This window comes from Meleagris gallopavo, chromosome 13, assembly GCF_905368555.1.
Source record: "Meleagris gallopavo chromosome 13, MGAL_WU_HG_1.1, whole genome shotgun sequence".
Lineage (NCBI taxonomy): Eukaryota > Metazoa > Chordata > Aves > Galliformes > Phasianidae > Meleagris > Meleagris gallopavo.
This window is the reverse complement of record NC_139416.1, coordinates 1,523,231-1,539,160: the sequence shown is the minus strand read 5'-3', so window position 1 is coordinate 1,539,160 and position 15,930 is coordinate 1,523,231. Positions and strand designations below refer to the sequence as shown.

The 15,930-nt window shown below is 61.3% G+C and overlaps 4 protein-coding genes across 8 annotated transcripts; 2 read left to right on the top strand and 2 right to left on the bottom strand.

Moving 5' to 3' along the window:
• The first annotated feature begins 9 nt into the window (after nucleotides 1–9).
• Nucleotides 10–1,676, top strand: EXOSC6 (exosome component 6). The gene has a single exon (XM_085235369.1). The coding sequence runs from the start codon at nucleotides 77–79 to the stop codon at nucleotides 908–910; it is 834 nt and encodes a 277-aa protein (XP_085091495.1). The 5' UTR covers nucleotides 10–76; the 3' UTR covers nucleotides 911–1,676.
• Nucleotides 1,677–1,812: 136 nt separating this feature from the next.
• On the bottom strand, nucleotides 1,813–5,631 carry LOC104912984 (RNA-binding Raly-like protein). Of its 2 annotated transcripts, none has more exons than XM_010717876.4 (7): nucleotides 5,496–5,631; nucleotides 4,324–4,402; nucleotides 3,333–3,383; nucleotides 3,078–3,226; nucleotides 2,882–2,995; nucleotides 2,624–2,769; nucleotides 1,813–2,538 (listed from the first exon to the last, which is right to left on the bottom strand). In XM_010717876.4, exons 1-7 carry the CDS (start codon nucleotides 5,527–5,529, stop codon nucleotides 2,500–2,502), a joined length of 612 nt encoding a protein of 203 aa, XP_010716178.1. In that variant the 5' UTR covers nucleotides 5,530–5,631; the 3' UTR covers nucleotides 1,813–2,499. The 2 variants fall into 2 exon arrangements, with proteins under 2 accessions (XP_010716178.1, XP_085091496.1); XM_085235370.1 differs by lacking the exon at nucleotides 4,324–4,402 and adding an exon at nucleotides 4,453–4,527 and having other exon boundaries at nucleotides 5,498–5,544.
• Nucleotides 5,632–5,648: 17 nt separating this feature from the next.
• Nucleotides 5,649–10,744, bottom strand: LOC100547089 (C-type lectin domain family 18 member A-like). Of its 2 annotated transcripts, XM_031555446.2 has the most exons (12): nucleotides 10,426–10,744; nucleotides 9,871–9,962; nucleotides 8,660–8,884; nucleotides 8,490–8,587; nucleotides 8,096–8,217; nucleotides 7,907–8,014; nucleotides 7,289–7,381; nucleotides 7,111–7,217; nucleotides 6,867–6,996; nucleotides 6,398–6,494; nucleotides 6,233–6,324; nucleotides 5,969–6,149 (listed from the first exon to the last, which is right to left on the bottom strand). In XM_031555446.2, the coding sequence occupies exons 1-12, from the start codon at nucleotides 10,532–10,534 to the stop codon at nucleotides 6,112–6,114; spliced, it is 1,311 nt and encodes a 436-aa protein (XP_031411306.2). In that variant the 5' UTR covers nucleotides 10,535–10,744; the 3' UTR covers nucleotides 5,969–6,111. The 2 variants fall into 2 exon arrangements, with proteins under 2 accessions (XP_085091492.1, XP_031411306.2); XM_085235366.1 differs by lacking the exon at nucleotides 10,426–10,744 and having other exon boundaries at nucleotides 5,649–6,324; nucleotides 9,871–10,056.
• Nucleotides 8,879–15,618, top strand: LOC100547860 (fibulin-7-like). 3 transcript variants are annotated; one of them, XM_085235368.1, is made up of 9 exons: nucleotides 8,879–9,770; nucleotides 12,014–12,093; nucleotides 12,400–12,556; nucleotides 12,642–12,812; nucleotides 12,964–13,089; nucleotides 13,246–13,368; nucleotides 13,440–13,577; nucleotides 13,664–13,802; nucleotides 14,926–15,618. In XM_085235368.1, exons 2-9 carry the CDS (start codon nucleotides 12,028–12,030, stop codon nucleotides 15,284–15,286), a joined length of 1,281 nt encoding a protein of 426 aa, XP_085091494.1. In that variant the 5' UTR covers nucleotides 8,879–9,770; nucleotides 12,014–12,027; the 3' UTR covers nucleotides 15,287–15,618. The 3 variants fall into 3 exon arrangements, with proteins under 3 accessions (XP_085091494.1, XP_085091493.1, XP_019475318.2); XM_085235367.1 differs by lacking the exon at nucleotides 8,879–9,770 and adding an exon at nucleotides 10,570–11,807; XM_019619773.3 differs by lacking the exon at nucleotides 8,879–9,770 and having other exon boundaries at nucleotides 10,570–12,093.
• The last annotated feature ends 312 nt before the right edge of the window (nucleotides 15,619–15,930 follow it).

Here is a 15,930-nt window from a genome sequence, read left to right as displayed (position 1 = left end):
GCTGCCCGGCGGGGCCGGCCGAGGGCGGAGCGGAGCGGCCGGGGCTCCTCCTCCCTCCGCATCCGCTTCCCCCGCCATGCCGCTGGATCACCGCCGCCTGCGCGGCCCGGAGGACTCGCGGCCGCCGGACCTTTGGGCGGCGCAGCCCCGCGACGGAGGAGGAGAGGAGGACGAGGAGAGCGGAGCGGCGCCGCGGGATCCCTACGCGCTGCGGCCGCTGTTCGCCCGCGCGGGGCTGCTGAGCCAGGCCGAAGGCTCCGCGTACGTGGAACTGAGCGGCGGCACGAAGGTGCTGTGCGCCGCCTGGGGACCGCGGGAGGCGGCCGAGCCGGGGGGGGCGGTGGGAGCGGGAAGGCTGCTGTGCGATTTCCGCCGGGCTCCTTTCTGCGCCCGCGGGGCCCGGCCCAGACCCGGGGGAGCGGCGGAGCGGGAGGCGGAGCGGGAGGCGGCGGCGGCGCTGCGGGAGGCGTTGGAGCCGGCGGTGCGGCTGTCCCGGTACCCCAGGGCGAGGTTGGTCGTCAGCGCGCTGCTGCTGCAGGACGGCGGCTCGGCCCTGGCCGCCGCCGTCAGCGCCGCGTCCCTCGCGTTGGCCGACGCGGGGGTGGAGATGTACGATTTGGCCGTGGGCTGCGCGCTGTGCCGCCCGCCGCCCGGCGACCGCGACGGTTCCGCCGCGGGGCCGTGGCTGCTGCAGCCCGGGGAGGCCGAGGAGCGCGGTTCCGCCGCCCGCCTGACGGTGGCGCTGTTGCCCGCCCTCAACCAGGTGTCGGCGGTGCTGGGCGGCGGCCGCGGGGGGGAGCCCGAGGGCTGGGCGGCGGCGCTGCGGCTGGGCGTGGAGGGCTGCCAGCGCCTTTACCCCGTGCTGCGGCACTGCCTGCTGCGCGCCGCGCGGCGCCGAGACGGGGCCTGAGCTGCGGGGCGGGCGGGGCCGGGCTCGGCCTCGGCTTCGGCCTCGGGGAGCTCCGAAACGCGGCCGGGGGCGGCCGGAGCCGCACGCGGTGGTGCCGGAGTCCCGCAGGAGCCGCCCTTGGTGCCGCCGGAGACCCCTGGAACAGCTCCCGGCGCTGCCTCTGAGCCCGGCGGGATGTCTGAGCCGCCCCTCACGCTGACGGACCCCGGGAGCGCCAGCAGGGACCCCCGGAGCTGCTCTTGGTGCCGTCAATGACCTCGAGCCCCCCCTGATGCAGCCAGAGTCCCCCAGAGCTGCTGGTGCCATCGCTGGTGGGCCCATGGAGCCGCCATCAGTGATCTCTGGAGCTGCTCTTGGTGTTGCCGGAGACCCCCAAGGCCTTTCCTGAGCCACCCCTCACACCATCGGAGCCCCCCACGACTGACGTCGAGACCCACCAAGCTGCCCCCGTTGCCATCTGAGACCCCCAAGGCTTACCTGAGACCGACAGAGACCCCCCTGGACTGCTTCCAATGCACCAGAGACCCCCAGAGCTGCCCCTGGTGCCAGCAGAGACCCTCGGGGCCTCCTCAAACCAGCCCCAGTACCAGCAGAGAGCCCAGACCCAGCCTGGTGCTGCCAGAGACACCACAACATCCCCCCCACCACCACATCCCGGCACCTCGTGCCTCACTGACTGCTGCCTATGGCACTCCAGGGCGGCAGAAGGACAGGTTGTCTTGTGTTGTTTTGGATTTGTACAATAAAATGTTTTGTTTTGTTTTTCCTGGTGACTTCTGCCTGCTTGGGGCTGCTGAGATCCCCACAGAGCTCCGGGGTGGAGCTGGGGGCTGACCCTGCTGTGCCCCCATTCAAACATCAGCAGTGGGGGTACTTGAAGCCAAATAACCAGAGTAAAGAAATACAAATGATTGTTTTTTACCTTTCCAGCACAATACACTCTTTTGCCGGAGCAAATTAGAAATACAGAACAATTTCCTACCAGCAAGAGGAGGACGACACAGACATGTAGGGAAAGGGATGGAGGCACAACTTCCCTGGGCAGAGGTGGCCAAGGGGATCCCCGCTATGGTGGCAAAGAATGGAGTCCTTAGGGACACCATTAAGAGAAACCCACTGGTGAGGGGGGGCTGGGCTCCATGCTACACCACTGGGTGCCCCGTGCTGGTGGTATCAGGTGTGGCCATCTGTGTCCACTGCCCAGGAGGGACAGTGCTGTGGCTTTGTTCTGCATGGGGAACGCATCCGGCCTGTGTTGTGCTCATGGGATGGAGGGCTTGGGTGTCCACTGGGGAGGAGAGGATCAGGGACACCACAGATCTCAGCTCTGGGCTAATGATCCTCGGGGTGTGGAGCTTCTGCCCTCCCACCCTCCCCACGTACTCACATAGCAAGACAAGAGGGATAGAAAAAACAATGCGCACTCAAACACAAAGACTTCTCTCACCACGGCTGGCCAATGCAGGGCACCGGGCTGCTGGCACTGGTGGTGGGAATATGAGTGCAGGAAGAACTGGGCCTGGCATCTGCCGGGAGCCTCCAAAGGGATGCAGAGACGGGGCAGGAGCTGCGGGGCTCCAGCATCCCCACTACTGGCTCCCCTCCTGGTCCGAGGTGTGGGCCTTCATCTGCAAAGGGAAATGCAGAGCGGGTTCCTGGGCTGCACCCAGAGCCTGGATGCAAAGTATTGGCAGCAGCTGGCCATCACCTTACCATCTCCTCCGTGTCTGTGCTCTCCTCGGTGCTGTCCATGTTGCGCCCATCCCCTCCGCTCCCCTGCTTGCCTCGTGAGCCCGCTCCCAGTGGGGCTGGTGATGCTGAGCCCACCTCTGCCTTCTTCTTCTCACTCTCCTTGCACACTGCAGGGACAGTGGGAGCTCAGGGTGCCCATGCAGAACACCCAAAGTGGATGAGGGAATGGGAAATGTCTCCATGGGGTCTGGACGTGATGTGCATGGCAGCATCCCTCACCCGAGAGCCGCTCCCTGCGCTGGTCCATGCGCTCCAGGCTCTCCAGCAGGCTGTCCACCCGCTCCTTGATCTGGCTCAGCTCCCCCTTAATGGAATGCAGCTCCTCGGCTCTCACTGTGGGAGCGGAGCCCTCAGCATCCCATGGGATCAGCACCCAGCACCCTGCGGGTACCCGAGGCCACCATGTCCCACTCACGTTTCATCCGTGTCCCCGTGGAGCTGGCGCTGCTCCGCGCCCCGTGCTGGGGGCTGGGGCTGCTTGTGCCTCCTGCTCTTGCATGCGTTCTCCTGGCCTTGACGGGGATGCGGTTAATGAGGGGTGGGATCTTCTGGTACTCATACACCCTGAGGGGGCACAAAACGGCACAAAAACTCCCTCTAAGGGTGCTCCCCTGGGGCAGAAGTGGGGGACGGGGATACCAGGACCCCCGTGTCATGGCCTTGCACTCACCGGTATGGGAAGTCATCCCTGTAGAGGTTGTAGTCCAGGTCGCAGGTACTGCTGCAGGAGGGGATGGAGGACAACTAGTCAGCACTTGCAGCACTGCAGGGCAGAGACACCTTCCTGCTGCAAGTCCCCATCCCTGCAGAAGGCTCTGAGATGAGGGTTTGTGTTTGGAGCACGGTCACTGCCTCGCCATGTGTTGGTGCTGCTTGGCAGCATGACCCAGAGCTGCTCCACAGAGCATCCCATGGGATGGGCAATGGCTGCTGCACTCTGGGGGCCACTGGGACCACGGTCCCTGCCCTGCCAGCACCGCATCCCTGCGCGGCCCCAGTGCCATGGCAACGGGCAGAGCAATTAATTCCATCTAGAAGCTCTCTAACGAGACGGAGCCCGGTGCTGACTCTGGGTCATAGAATCACACAATCATGAAGGTTGGAGAAGACCACCAAAATCCCCAGGGTCGACCCCAGCCCGCTCCCACCATGCCCACTGTCCACGTCCCTCACTGCCACATCCCCACAGCTCTGGGATACCCCCAGGAATGGGGACTCCCCCACCTCCCTGGGCAGCTCTGCCAGTGTTCATTCCAAGAAGGAATTGTTCCCAATACCCCACTTCTCCCCTGGCACAACTTGAGGTCATCACCTCTTGGTCATGAGCCATATGTGCAGCACCCAGCATGAACAGGGGACCCCCAAGAGCCAGGGATGGGGAGCTGCCCCAGGGGTGGGACCTGCTCCAGGGATGGGGACCCATCCTGCTGCTGGCGGTGGCCCCATCCCTTTGTGGGTAGGGGTGCTGTGCCCTCAGGCTGTCCACTAAGGTATCTCATTGTAAAAACCATGGAGCTCTTCTTACAGGTAGAAGAATCATGGAATCATAGAATAAGCCTCCAAACCCTTCAGTGAGATGGGTTTGGGGCTCAGTCGGGACCCCCCAGGAGCTGCTCATGGGGACCCACAGATGCACAAGGAGCCCATGCACTGGCACTCACGGGTACAGGCTGCTGCTGTGTGGCCTCTTTTGGCCCAACCTGACCCGGCTCGGCTTTGCCTCCCTGGCCATGTCCAGATCTGCAGGGAGAAAGAGCAGGGCCATGAGTGATGGAAAAACCCAAACTCACCACCAGGAACCCCAGCGGATGGCTCCTGTCTTTGCTGAAGGAGCTCCAGCCCAGAGATGCTCCAGATGTGCTTCGCTGCTCCCAGAAATGGGGTTATTTCTACAAATTGCCCACTGCTTTCTTCCCATCATCATCACCGTGCCCATGGGTCCCATGGCTCATCCCAACCAACCTTACCATGCCTGCCTGTCCTATGGGTGTCCCAACTATCATCACCATGTCCAGTTTTCCACAGGTGTCCCAACCATCATCACCATGCCTGGATGTCCCATAGATGATTCCTTCTGATTGCAGATGGCTCCCATAGGGCTTGCTGCACTGCTTGCTTTCAAGTGTGCCCCCACCTGCCCCATGTCCCCAGATCCCCCAGCAGTTCAATGCCTGTCATGAAGCCACACGAGAGCATCACAAAGAGAGCTAGTAGACACTTGCTCTATGTGACACAGCAGTGGGACCATCGTTGGGGGCAGAAGACCAGGGTCAGCTGGGCTCCACCACCCCTAGGACACCAGTCCTGTGCTGGGGCTCCTGCCCTGAACCAGGTATCTCAGTACTGGAGGGGACATCCATGTCCTGGGAGCATCTTGCTACTGGGAGGGTGTCCCTGCACTGGGTGACAGTGGTGATGTCCCGGTAGCAGAGGATTTCCCTGTTTTGGAGAGCAATGGATACAGGGGAGCATCGCAGAGCTGGAGGACATCCCTGTCCTGGGGTTGATGGTGTGGGGACATCCCAGTGCTGGAGAGCATCCCCATCCAGGGGAGGGACGGGAGGTGGGGAGCAGGACATAGAAAGCATCTGGGCACTGGGATGAATGGACATCCCGACCCTGGAGGAAATCTGTCTGCCGGGGAGGAACAGATAGCAGGGAAGCACCTCCATAGGGGAGGACATCTCTGGTTTGGGGGTTGGTGGGGACATCCCGGTGCCCTGCCCTGCGGAGGACAACACAGGAGCATCCCGGTACCGGAGGACAGCCCAGCTGTGGATGCCCACTTCCCACATCCCCATCCCGGTACCCACACCCCCATCCCCGTACTCACACCTCCACCCGTCCCGACCGCTCAGAGCGCTCATGGCTCCGTCCTCAGCCCCGGTCCCGGCCCGAGCGGCCCCGACCCGAGCGCACCTCCCCGGGCCGTACCACGCGGCCGCCGATCCGACAGGGGGAACGGCCCGAACCACCGCGCCGCCGGGGGGAGCGAGCGGCCCCAGCGATGCGTGCGTTCGGGGTGCGCAGGAACAGCCCCGTGCCTCGGTTTCCCAAGCAGGGAAAGGTCAGTGTCCGGATCTGGGGGGGAAAAATCCTCCTGAATTCATCTACTGGAGCTGCAGGTCTCAGGATCCAGGTGGTGAAGGACCCAGGTGGGAGAAAAGAGGACGAGTGGCTCTTCCAAACGGAGAGAAGGCTTTATTATCCCGGCGACGAGGAAGTTCAGTGCCAAGCCCTCACCTCGAGCCATGCCGAGGTCTGTGTCACCCAGAAGTCCCCTTGGCAGCTCACCTGGAAACCCCTGTCTGGGCATCTCCCTGCCCCGACAGCTGTCACAGGTGGTGACAGAGGAAGGCGAGGAGCAGCTTTGGGATGCTGACGCACAGCGCACGCCCTTCTCTGCTGGTCCCAGTGCCACATCTGTCCCACAGCCTGCAGATACCTGCTCAGGGCTCCCGCTGCCATCGGGAGATGTGCTCCTGGGCTGCACGGCAAGTGGAGACAGGGTACTCCTGGGCCTGCATGCTGTGCACATGGGGGACCCGAGGGCTGTGGCCACGTGCTCACCGAACTGGCAGATGTAGCGGTTTCGGGTCTTGCAGCGTTGGTCGTTCCAGTTGAAAGCAGCTGCTGCCTGCATCTCCACGCAGTTCCCAAATCTGTGTGGGAGAGGAGGGGGACAGGGCGGTGCCACAGACGTCATCACGTCTCCCATGGGAGCTGGGCACCTACCCCTGGTTGTCTGGCTGCCCAAAAGCAAAGCTGGTGAAGGCAGAAGGCTCTCCTGTGTCCCAGCGGAACGAAGCCTTGGATGTCTTGTAAGTGAGACCTGGAGAGCCAGAGGGGTGAGGTGTCCATTAGTGAGGTGGGATGGCCATTAGTGAGGTGGGATGGCCATTAGTGGGGTGGGATGGCCATTAGTGGGGTGGGATGGCCATTAGTGGGGTGGGATGTGTATCAGGGGATGAGATATCCATCAGGAAGTTTGGATATCCATTAGTGATGTGTGGGGATCAGAAGGGTTGGATATTCATCATGGGGGGTGGGATGTCCACCAGGAGGTTGAGATGACCAAGAGAAGAGTGAAATGTTCATTAGAGAGATGGGATGTCCTCTAGGGCAGTGTAATTTCCATTCAAGGTGTGGGATGTCCACCAGCACCCTGACACTGCACCACCCCTCAGCAGCACACAGGACTCACCAATCCAGAAGTTACAGGTGTCAAAGTCGTTGTCCATCACCCTGTTGCTGCTCTCCAGGCGGCTGAGGTAGAAGGCCAGGATATCCTGCACCTTCTGGTTCCTGATCTGGGCTAGCATAGCCCCTTTCTCCTGGAGGGAAGCCAAGGAGCCAGCAAGCAGCTCAAATCTGTCCTCTGCTCTACAGTGCTGAAGCCCCTGGACTGAGCTATGGGGTTTCAGGTGTTCTGGGAGGGCCCAGCTCACCTGGCACTTGGCTTTGGCCCCATAGTACGTGTCAGCCTCGGGGGAAACGGTGAAGCAGTCGCCGTCGATCCTCACATCGCAGGCATGGAAAGGGAATGGGACCTTGTCTGCGGGCACAGGTGGGCACAGGTGGGTGCTGGGGCAAAGGGACCCCCCAGCAGGCACAGCCCCCACTCACTGCCACACTCAGCACCGCCGTAGCCAGCATCACAGAGGCAGGAGCACTCCTCCTGCCGGAACTTCCCGTGGAGGCACCGCATGCTGCACCGCACTGCCAAAGAAGCAGGGAATTAGGCTGTGCAGGGCAGCCAGTCCTGAATATGTGCTCCTTCCCACAACACCACATGCATCATGCACCATGCACAGAGCAGGCGGTAGGCACTGCACGAACCAGGCAAATGCATGCGCTGCACTGACCATGCACACACTGACCAATATTGCTCACAAATGCATAGCACCAGCCACACACATGCATGCACTACAGTAACCAATCTCACACAGCACCAACTCTGCTCATGCATGCACAGCAGCAACCACTCATGGGCATGCACTGCACTGACTTTGCACATGCATGGGCTGCACCAAGCATGCATGCTCTGCATTGAGCCTGCACATGGATGCTCCACACCGTGCATGGATGGACAGCATCGATCATGCACAGACATGCAGCACTCACTCCTATGGACTGCACTCACCCCACACACACAGTGATCTGGCTTGTGTGGCCACTCAGGCCCTGTGCTGCCTGCATCCAGGTTGTTCTTTGTCCTCCATGGGCACCATGGGCACCGCTCACCTTGGCAGAAGCGCCCAGTATAGCCCGGGGCACAGGAGCACTGGCAGCTGCTGACGTTGAGGTGTGCACCGTTCCTGCAGCTCATGCGGCACGGGTTCCTGGGGACTTCTGGGCAAACACATGGGGGGGCACGCGGCAATCAGGGGACTGTTGGGCTGGGCCAAGGGGTTGAGGGTTTCAGGGACTCACCGCAGAGCCCACCACCATGGTCCCAGGACTTGAAGCAGCCTGAGAGGCCGGCAGTGCACAGCGAGCACCAGGGCCCACGCTGGTAGGGAACGATGGGGGCTCCGGCCAGTTCCCAGTTCCCCCTGCCCAGGGATGGAGATGGGAGGCAGTCCCAGCTCAGTGCCCATAGTGGGAGGGCACACCTGCTCAGCATAAGCCCCGCCCCTTCTGGGGAAGAGACCCCGCCCTTTCTGCTGAGCCCCGCCCACCCAGCAGAGCCCCGCCCACTCATGGCACAAAGCCACGCCCATTGGTTGAACCCATGCGCTCATCGCACAAAGCCACGTCCATTGGCTGAGCCCCGCCCACTCATAGCACGAAGCCCCGCCCCCTCCAGTCGGCCACACCCCCTTACCCAGGTGAGTAGGCGCAGGCAAAAGCCTGGCTGCGGCCCCGGCTCCCGGCACACAGCTGCCTGCCGCAGCCCAGCCGCCCTGCTGTGGCCCACACCAGCTACGGGACAGGCACACTGTCACCCTCCGCCACCTCCTGCCCCCCACCTGCTCCCCTCGGTCCCCATCCCACCTGGGTGTAATGGCGGCAGGTGGCATTACCAGCACAGCGTGCCGCTCCATAGTCATAGCGTTGGCCCTCGGCGAACCAGCGCTCCAGCAGCTCGACGAAGCCCCCGGCACCCACCGGCAGCAAGGCCTCGTTCCAGCCCAGCTGTGGGGCTGGTGGAGGAGCGGGGCCCTCCAGGCAGCCTGCCACCCGCTCTACCGCCAGCTGTGCCAGCTCCTCACTCCACTCCTGCTGGGACACCAGGCTGGGGGCACTGGTGGGCAATGGGAGATCGTGGAGGCACCCAAGGGAAGCCTGGAGATTCCAGGAATTGAGTGGGGGCCACCAGGGGATGTTGGGCGACTAGGAGATGTTTGGGAACCACCAGGGACTACTTGGATGTAATAGACAAGCAGGGAATGTTGGGTGACCACCAGAGTCATTAGCAGATGGCTGGGGTACACTCGGATGTATCTGGAGACCAGGGGATGACTGGGGATCACAAGGAGATGATTGAGAACCATCAGGAGATGTTTGGGGACTGTCAGGACACGGTTGACCACCAGGAGACCACAAGAAGATGATTTGGGACAACTGAGAGTTGACTGAGGACCACTGTGACATGACTGACCACTAGAGGATGAGTGGGAACTACCAGGGAATGACTGGGGACCACAAGGAGATGATTGGGGACCACCAGGAAGGACGTTGGGCAGTCATCAGGAGATAACTGTGGGCCACAAGGACGTCTGACCATCAGGGGACAAATGGGGACCACAAGAAGATGACTGGGGACAATTGAAAGTTGACAGGGGACCACAAGGACATGACTAGGACATCCTGGTCTAGTGGCTGGTGACCCTGCCCGTGGAAGGGGGTTGAAACTAGGTGATCTTTGAGGTCCTGTTCAACACAGGCCATTCTATGATTCTATGGTTGTATGATTAACCACCAGAGAATTAAGGGGAACCACCAAGAGAAGACTGAGGACCACCAGGGAGGATGTTGGAAAACCATCAGGAGATGACTGGAAAGAACTGGGACATGACTGGGGACCAACAGCGAATGGTTGGGGACCATGAGGAGATGGTTGGGGACTACTAGGAGATGACTGGGGACCATCAACAGATATAGGGTAAGCATCGGGGTATCGGCCACCACGAGATGTTGGGGATCTCAGAGAATCAGTCCTTGGTGCATGCTGGGTCTGGCAGAGGCAGGGCTGGGGCACTCACCAACTTCTGCATGTTGGCTGCAGGCGGATGCACTTTGCTCCTCAGCTTGTTGTGCAGCGAGAGTACCAGGAATGTCTCCTTCTCACTGAGAGCTGCAGAGGGCAAGGGGCAGCTGGGGATGGGGCCGAAAGGGTTGCCGGTCCCATGCGGCAGCCTGGGTTATGGGAAGGCACCCGGATCTCCATGGAGACCAGAGGGAAGTGAAGGAAGCACTTTGGGACAGGAGCACAAAGGGGACAGGGGCTGGGGGGTAGCAGAGACTGCCAGGAATGCACCCGATCCTCGGGGTGGGGGGGGGAGATCCGGCACAGCGCTGCCTTCATCATGCTGCACTTGTCACCAGCCCAGAGCCCATCCCCAGCCCCACATCCCCATCACCAGCCCCACATCCCTATCTCCAGCCCCACAACCTCATTCCCACCCCAGCCCCCTGCCTGTTTAGGTACGGGGCAGGGGAACATCCACCCCATCCCTTTGGGAACAATGCTTGGGGCTCCCGAGCTGCTCTTTGCCCCGATGTGAGCAGAAAGCCCCCCCACCCCCTCTTTCCATTACCTCGGGGTCCCGGAGCCAGTGGGGACAGCTTCTCCGACTCACCCACCCTCCAGGCCAGGCAGGCCAGCAGCACCAGCAGCAGGCCAGCCAGACCCCTGCTGTCCTCCATGCTCACCAAAGGGAGGACTGGGGAGGGAAGGGAGGATTTGGGGAGGGACGAGCCAGTCCTGCGTGCCTGCGTGTCTGCTTCCAAGATTTGATCCTATTCAGGACTTCAGACAGGCGCTGCTGGTCAGCTTGAACAAAAGGTTGACGGGTGAGTAATAGCTCTGTCAAAACAGTCCCAGGCAGCGGAGACAGCTCGGGGGGCCCCTCGGTCCCAGCCCCGCTACTGCAACGGGGTCGGGATCGCAGGCACTGGGCATCGCCCCCCAGCCCCACCGCCTGCTTTCCTCCTGCTCCATGAATTAAACATGCTGGGGAGGTAATGCACACTGCTGGGGAGGGAGCTGTGGGCACAAGGCCAAATTCCCGCTCCAGTGAGCTGGGCAACGGGTGGGCGATGGTGGGAGGGATGCTCCGGGTTGGGCAGGGGGGCCAGAACCCCCTCTGATTGAGTGCTCTGTCCCAGCTCAGGGGTCCCTTGGCACAGGGCAACGTGCGTGTCCCCAAAACGAAAGGTTAGTGTAGCCCATGGGTTTCCTGCAGAGCCTCCGGCATCCCCACCAGCTGTGCCATTTGGGATGGGGAGGGATCCAAGCCCCCCCAGCAGCCCAGCCCAGAGAGCAGCCCATGTCCCTTCTGTATGCCTTCCTGCAATGAGGGGCAACGCTGGAGCCTCCCATGCAAGGCAATCCGGGAGCCTCCCTCACCCTAACACTAACCTTAATACTATCCCTAACCCTAATGTTATCCCTCACCCTAACATTGATGCTGATCCTGAGTCTAACCCAACCCCAGGCTGCAATGCAGCCCAGCTACCCCCCACCCAGTGCAGACCCCAAAGCCACCTCTGGTCCCAGGAGCCCTCCCCATGCTTGGTGGATGCTCCGGATCAGCCCCATACCACACACTCATTGTGCCACGTGCACTGAGCACCGGTGAGGCTATGAGCATGGTGACAGCCACCGCCTGGTCCCAGCCATCCCATGTGAGCAGCAGCACACCACAGCCGCAGGGAAAGCCAGCATCTGCTGCCCGTGTGACATAAAAGGCCCCAAACCTTCTGATCTGTGGAGAGGGAAGGGAGAGGCCGCTGCTGGTGCCAAGGGGAAACTTTCCTATGGCTTGGGCAGGGGAAAAAACAACAAACACTCAGGCATGCAGGCACACACAGAGATTAAATCCGGTGAGCGGAGGAGCAGGCTGCAAGCGAGTGGCTGAAGGAGGCTGAGCTCAGCTGGGAGTTTGGGGAACATCCCGGAGCCCCTGAAATCCAGCAGGTCTGTGGGTAAGGGTGGCTGTAGGGTGATGCCACATGGTGGTCACAGTGCTATGTCACCGCATGGAGGGCTGTGGGACAGTGGTGGGGGTCTCTGGGTGATGTGGCTGCAAGAGTTCGAGGTGAGGAAGGGAACACCACCTTGATTGTGCCCTGATGGAGCTGTGGTGTGGGGCAGGATGGAATATTGGTGTCTCGTCCTTGCAGCCAGCCGTGCCACGATGCTCATCCCGCTGCCAGGCTGGGTGGCCCTGTGCATCCTGCAGCTAGCCCTCGGCAGAACCCAGGTAAGGACCCTGCACCCAAGGTGGGCATGGGTGGGTCACCTGTAGGGCTGCCCATAGACAAAAGGTGGTCTGGGGGCTTTTCGTTATCAGGGAGGGTGCTAGAGCCACCTGGAGGGGTTCAGGCACCACAATTGCTGATATAGGAGCAGGCAGAGGGGCTGAAGTTGGCGCAGATGCAGAAGCAAAGGCAAACCCTGCAGTGGGATACAGAGGATGAGCCCAGAGCAGCCCAGCTGTCCCCAGCTGGCATGGGAGGGGACACAGCCCAGCCCAGCGGGTGATGGGGAGGGCCCTGTGTTCCCCCAGGAGTGCCTGAGCCACCAGCAGGTGCTCAGCACCGTGCGGCAGATGCAGAAGCTGCTGTCGGCACAGGAGGCTGCCCACCTCCAGGGTATGCGCAGCCTCAAGAAGCAGCTCTCAGTGCTGCACAGCCGCATCCAGAGGCTCGCTGGCAAACGTAACGGTAACGCTCGGCATCCCCATCGCACCAGCTCGGCTCTCCTGGGCTCAAACCCCATCCTCAGCCGTGTCCATCTGTCCATCCACAGACACCTGTCCGCAGCTGGCGGTGCCCTTGAACGGGCGGAAGCTGGGCCGGAGCACACGGGTGGGCCACGACGTTCACTTCATCTGCAATGCTGGATTTCAGCTGGTGGGCTCGGAGTCGCGCACCTGCCGGAGGGACCGCACCTGGAGCGGCACCCAGCCCTTCTGCAGAAGTGAAGTGCCATGGGCTCGGGGTCGTGGGATTGCACAGGGAGCAATCTTGCATCCCCTGCAGCAGGAGTGCATCACAGCAGGGCTGGGAGAGGCAGGAATTGGCTTTCCCTGCCCCTGGTCTCATGGTATTTATGAGCTCTTTCTCCCCAGATATCGATGAATGTTCCAGCAACCCGTGCGCCAACAGTGGGATCTGCGTGGATGGCAACCAGAGCTATACATGCCTGTGCCCACGGGGCTGGTCAGGAGCCAGCTGCCAGAGCCCTGTCTATGCCTGTAGGTGCCCTCAAAGCCACCCCCAGCTCAGCAGAGGCTCAGATTTGGGCTGGGGTGCCTTATGCATCCCTGGAGTGGAGGAGGATGGAGTGCTTGCAGGGCCACGCTGCGACCATCTCATCCTTCCCCACTGGTGACACCACATCCTTCCTGCAGACTGGGTGACACTGAGCAACTCGTCCTTTAGCCGTCAGCCCCGCTGCGCTGAGGGCCGCCTGGGCTCGCGGCACTGCAGCTGTGATGCCGGCTTCCAGTTGCGAGCAGGAGGTGTTTGCCAAGGTACGAGGTGTGAGGAGGGATGAGGCATGATAGGATGGAGCACCTCAGCCTCCATTCATCCCCACCCACAGATGTGGACGAGTGCCAGCTTTTCCAGCCTAACCCCCAGACCCGGATCTGCCTCCACGACTGCCTCAACCTCCCCGGCTCCTACCGCTGCCTCTGCCCACCGGGGTACGTGCTTCATGCCGACCGCAACACCTGTGAGGGTAAGAGGAGGGATGCCGAGCACCCCACGTATGCTACATGGCTGAGAGGACGGACAGCCCCACTCACCCCCTTTTTGCCACTGCAGATGTGGATGAGTGCACTGGGAGCCAGCACAACTGCACCCATGGTGAGCTCTGCATCAACACCTTCGGGGGCCACCGCTGCGTGCGCCCCAAGTGCCCCCCACCACGCCACAACACCAGCTATGTCAAGACCTCCAGCTTGTGAGTATCATGCCATCACCTCAGGGAGGAGACGGGCCCTACATGTGCTATATCACAGCATCCGAGGGCAGCAAGGAGACTGTTGGCAGCAAATTGTCACACGTAGCGTGCTTGGCGTGCTGCAGGATGCCCCTTGCCAAAGGCTTTGGGACGCTGGTGGCTACGGGAGCGGGCGGGAGCACCCAAATACAAGGGGGCTTTATGCAGGCGCTGCATAGTGCTCAGGGCTGCAGCCAGAGCAAAGCACCTCTATCCGGGAGCCATGCTCCAGGCTGGCTTTGCTAGAGCTTTAATCAAATGTCAACAGTGCTGATGCCCAGGACCTGGGGGGGAACGGCGCCATTTCCCCTCCTCTGTACATATATGTGGTGCCTTTGGCTACAATTCAACATGCAACCCGCCCCCCAGTGCTGCTTGTGAGACTGAACTGCTTTGTGCACCGCTGGCTCGTTCCCCCTGTCCTCACACAGCTCTTGCAGCAACTCAAGCAGAGCAGCATCCCAGCTCTGAGCTGCAGATCTGCATCCATATCCTGCACCCAGCCCAGGGACAGCTCTCCAAGCCTGGGCATGCTTGGATGTAGCTCCTTGGGCTGCTCCATCACAGAACGTGAGCCTGGAGATGCTGAGCGTGGTTGGTGGTCTCCATAAGCTTGTTTGCAAGCAGGCAGTCTGTTCCCCAAGAGTCAAGTAACATAGTGGGCCCAGGAGAACCTCATGAGATTCAACAAAGCTATGTGCAAGGTCTTGTACTTGGGTTGTGGTAACCTTCACTATCGGTACAAGCTAGAGGTCAAGAGGATAGACCATAGGGATACTGGTGGGTGGCAGTTGTACATGAGGCAGCAATGTACCCTCACAGCCCTGAACTGCATCCAAAGCAGCACAGCCAGCAGGTCAGGGAGGGGATCTACCCCTCTGCTCTGTGCTAGGCTGCCCAGAGAGGCAGTGGTGCCCCATCTCTGCAGACTGCCAAGGTCAGGCTGGATGGGGCTCCGAGCACTGATGGAGCTGTGGGTGTCCCTGCTCATTGCAGGGAGTGGGACCAGATGGCCTTTAAGGTCCTTTCCAACTCAAAAAATTCTATGATTCTATGAGTGCTGGTTTCCCTTGTCTCCTGGCAGCCAGTGTGAGAGGAACCCCTGCCCCACAGACAGCCGAGCCTGCCGCATGGCCGCCACCTCCATCTCCTTCCACTACCTACCACTCCAGGCCAACCGCACCGTGCCCCGCGTCCTCTTCAAGATGTCCACCACCCGCTTCGTGGGCGACAGCCTGCGCTTCACCATCATAGGTGGCCGGGGCCAGGACGTCTTTGCCGTGCGGCGCTCCGACCGGCAGACGGGAGAGCTGGTGCTCAGCAGCCCGGTGGTGGGGCCAGCCACACTGGAGGTGGAGCTGGAGATGAGCGAGTTCTCCCGCAAGGTGCTGCTGGGCAAACACATCTTCAAGGTCACGGCCTTCGTGTCCCAGTATGAGTTCTGAGATGCGGCTCTGCTGGAGGCAGATGTGGCTTTGTCCTGGGGAGTGATGGAGTGGGATCAGTGTGGTGACCTCAGCCCTCGTATCATTAGAGGACTCCCGTTCTTGGAGTTGGCCTCAGTGGGTCCTTCCAACTCGGGAGATGCTATGATATCCTAGGATTCCTCCTGCTTGCTTATGGCTGTTAGAGCATAACAGAAGAACCCCCACTCATTGCTGATGCTGCCAGGAGGAATCAAGAAGCTGTGCTGAGGGTTACAGCAGGAGGGGACCCATCTGTGCTAGCCTGCTGTGCCTCCTCATGCCTCGTACCCATCCAATAAAAGAAAACTGCCCGTAAGGAGGGTGTCCTTGCTCCGTGACAAAGACCTTTTGCAGGGCCTGGCTCACACTCAGCCCCATGGACAGGCTGCAGGAACACCAGAGGCATGGTGAGAGCAGTGGGGCTCCACCTGGACCGGTGCCAGTGGCTTTCTATCCCCTCAACCCACCAACACAGGGCAGGCCACGGGGAAGGGAAAGGCCCTGAGACCCACGCAGGGCAAAGAGCGAGGAGAGCCGCTGTGGACAGGCTCCTGAGGCTGCCCCTGCACAAAGCGGCTGCTGTGCGTGGCCCATAAAGCCCTCCTTGTGCTGCGGGCACTGCT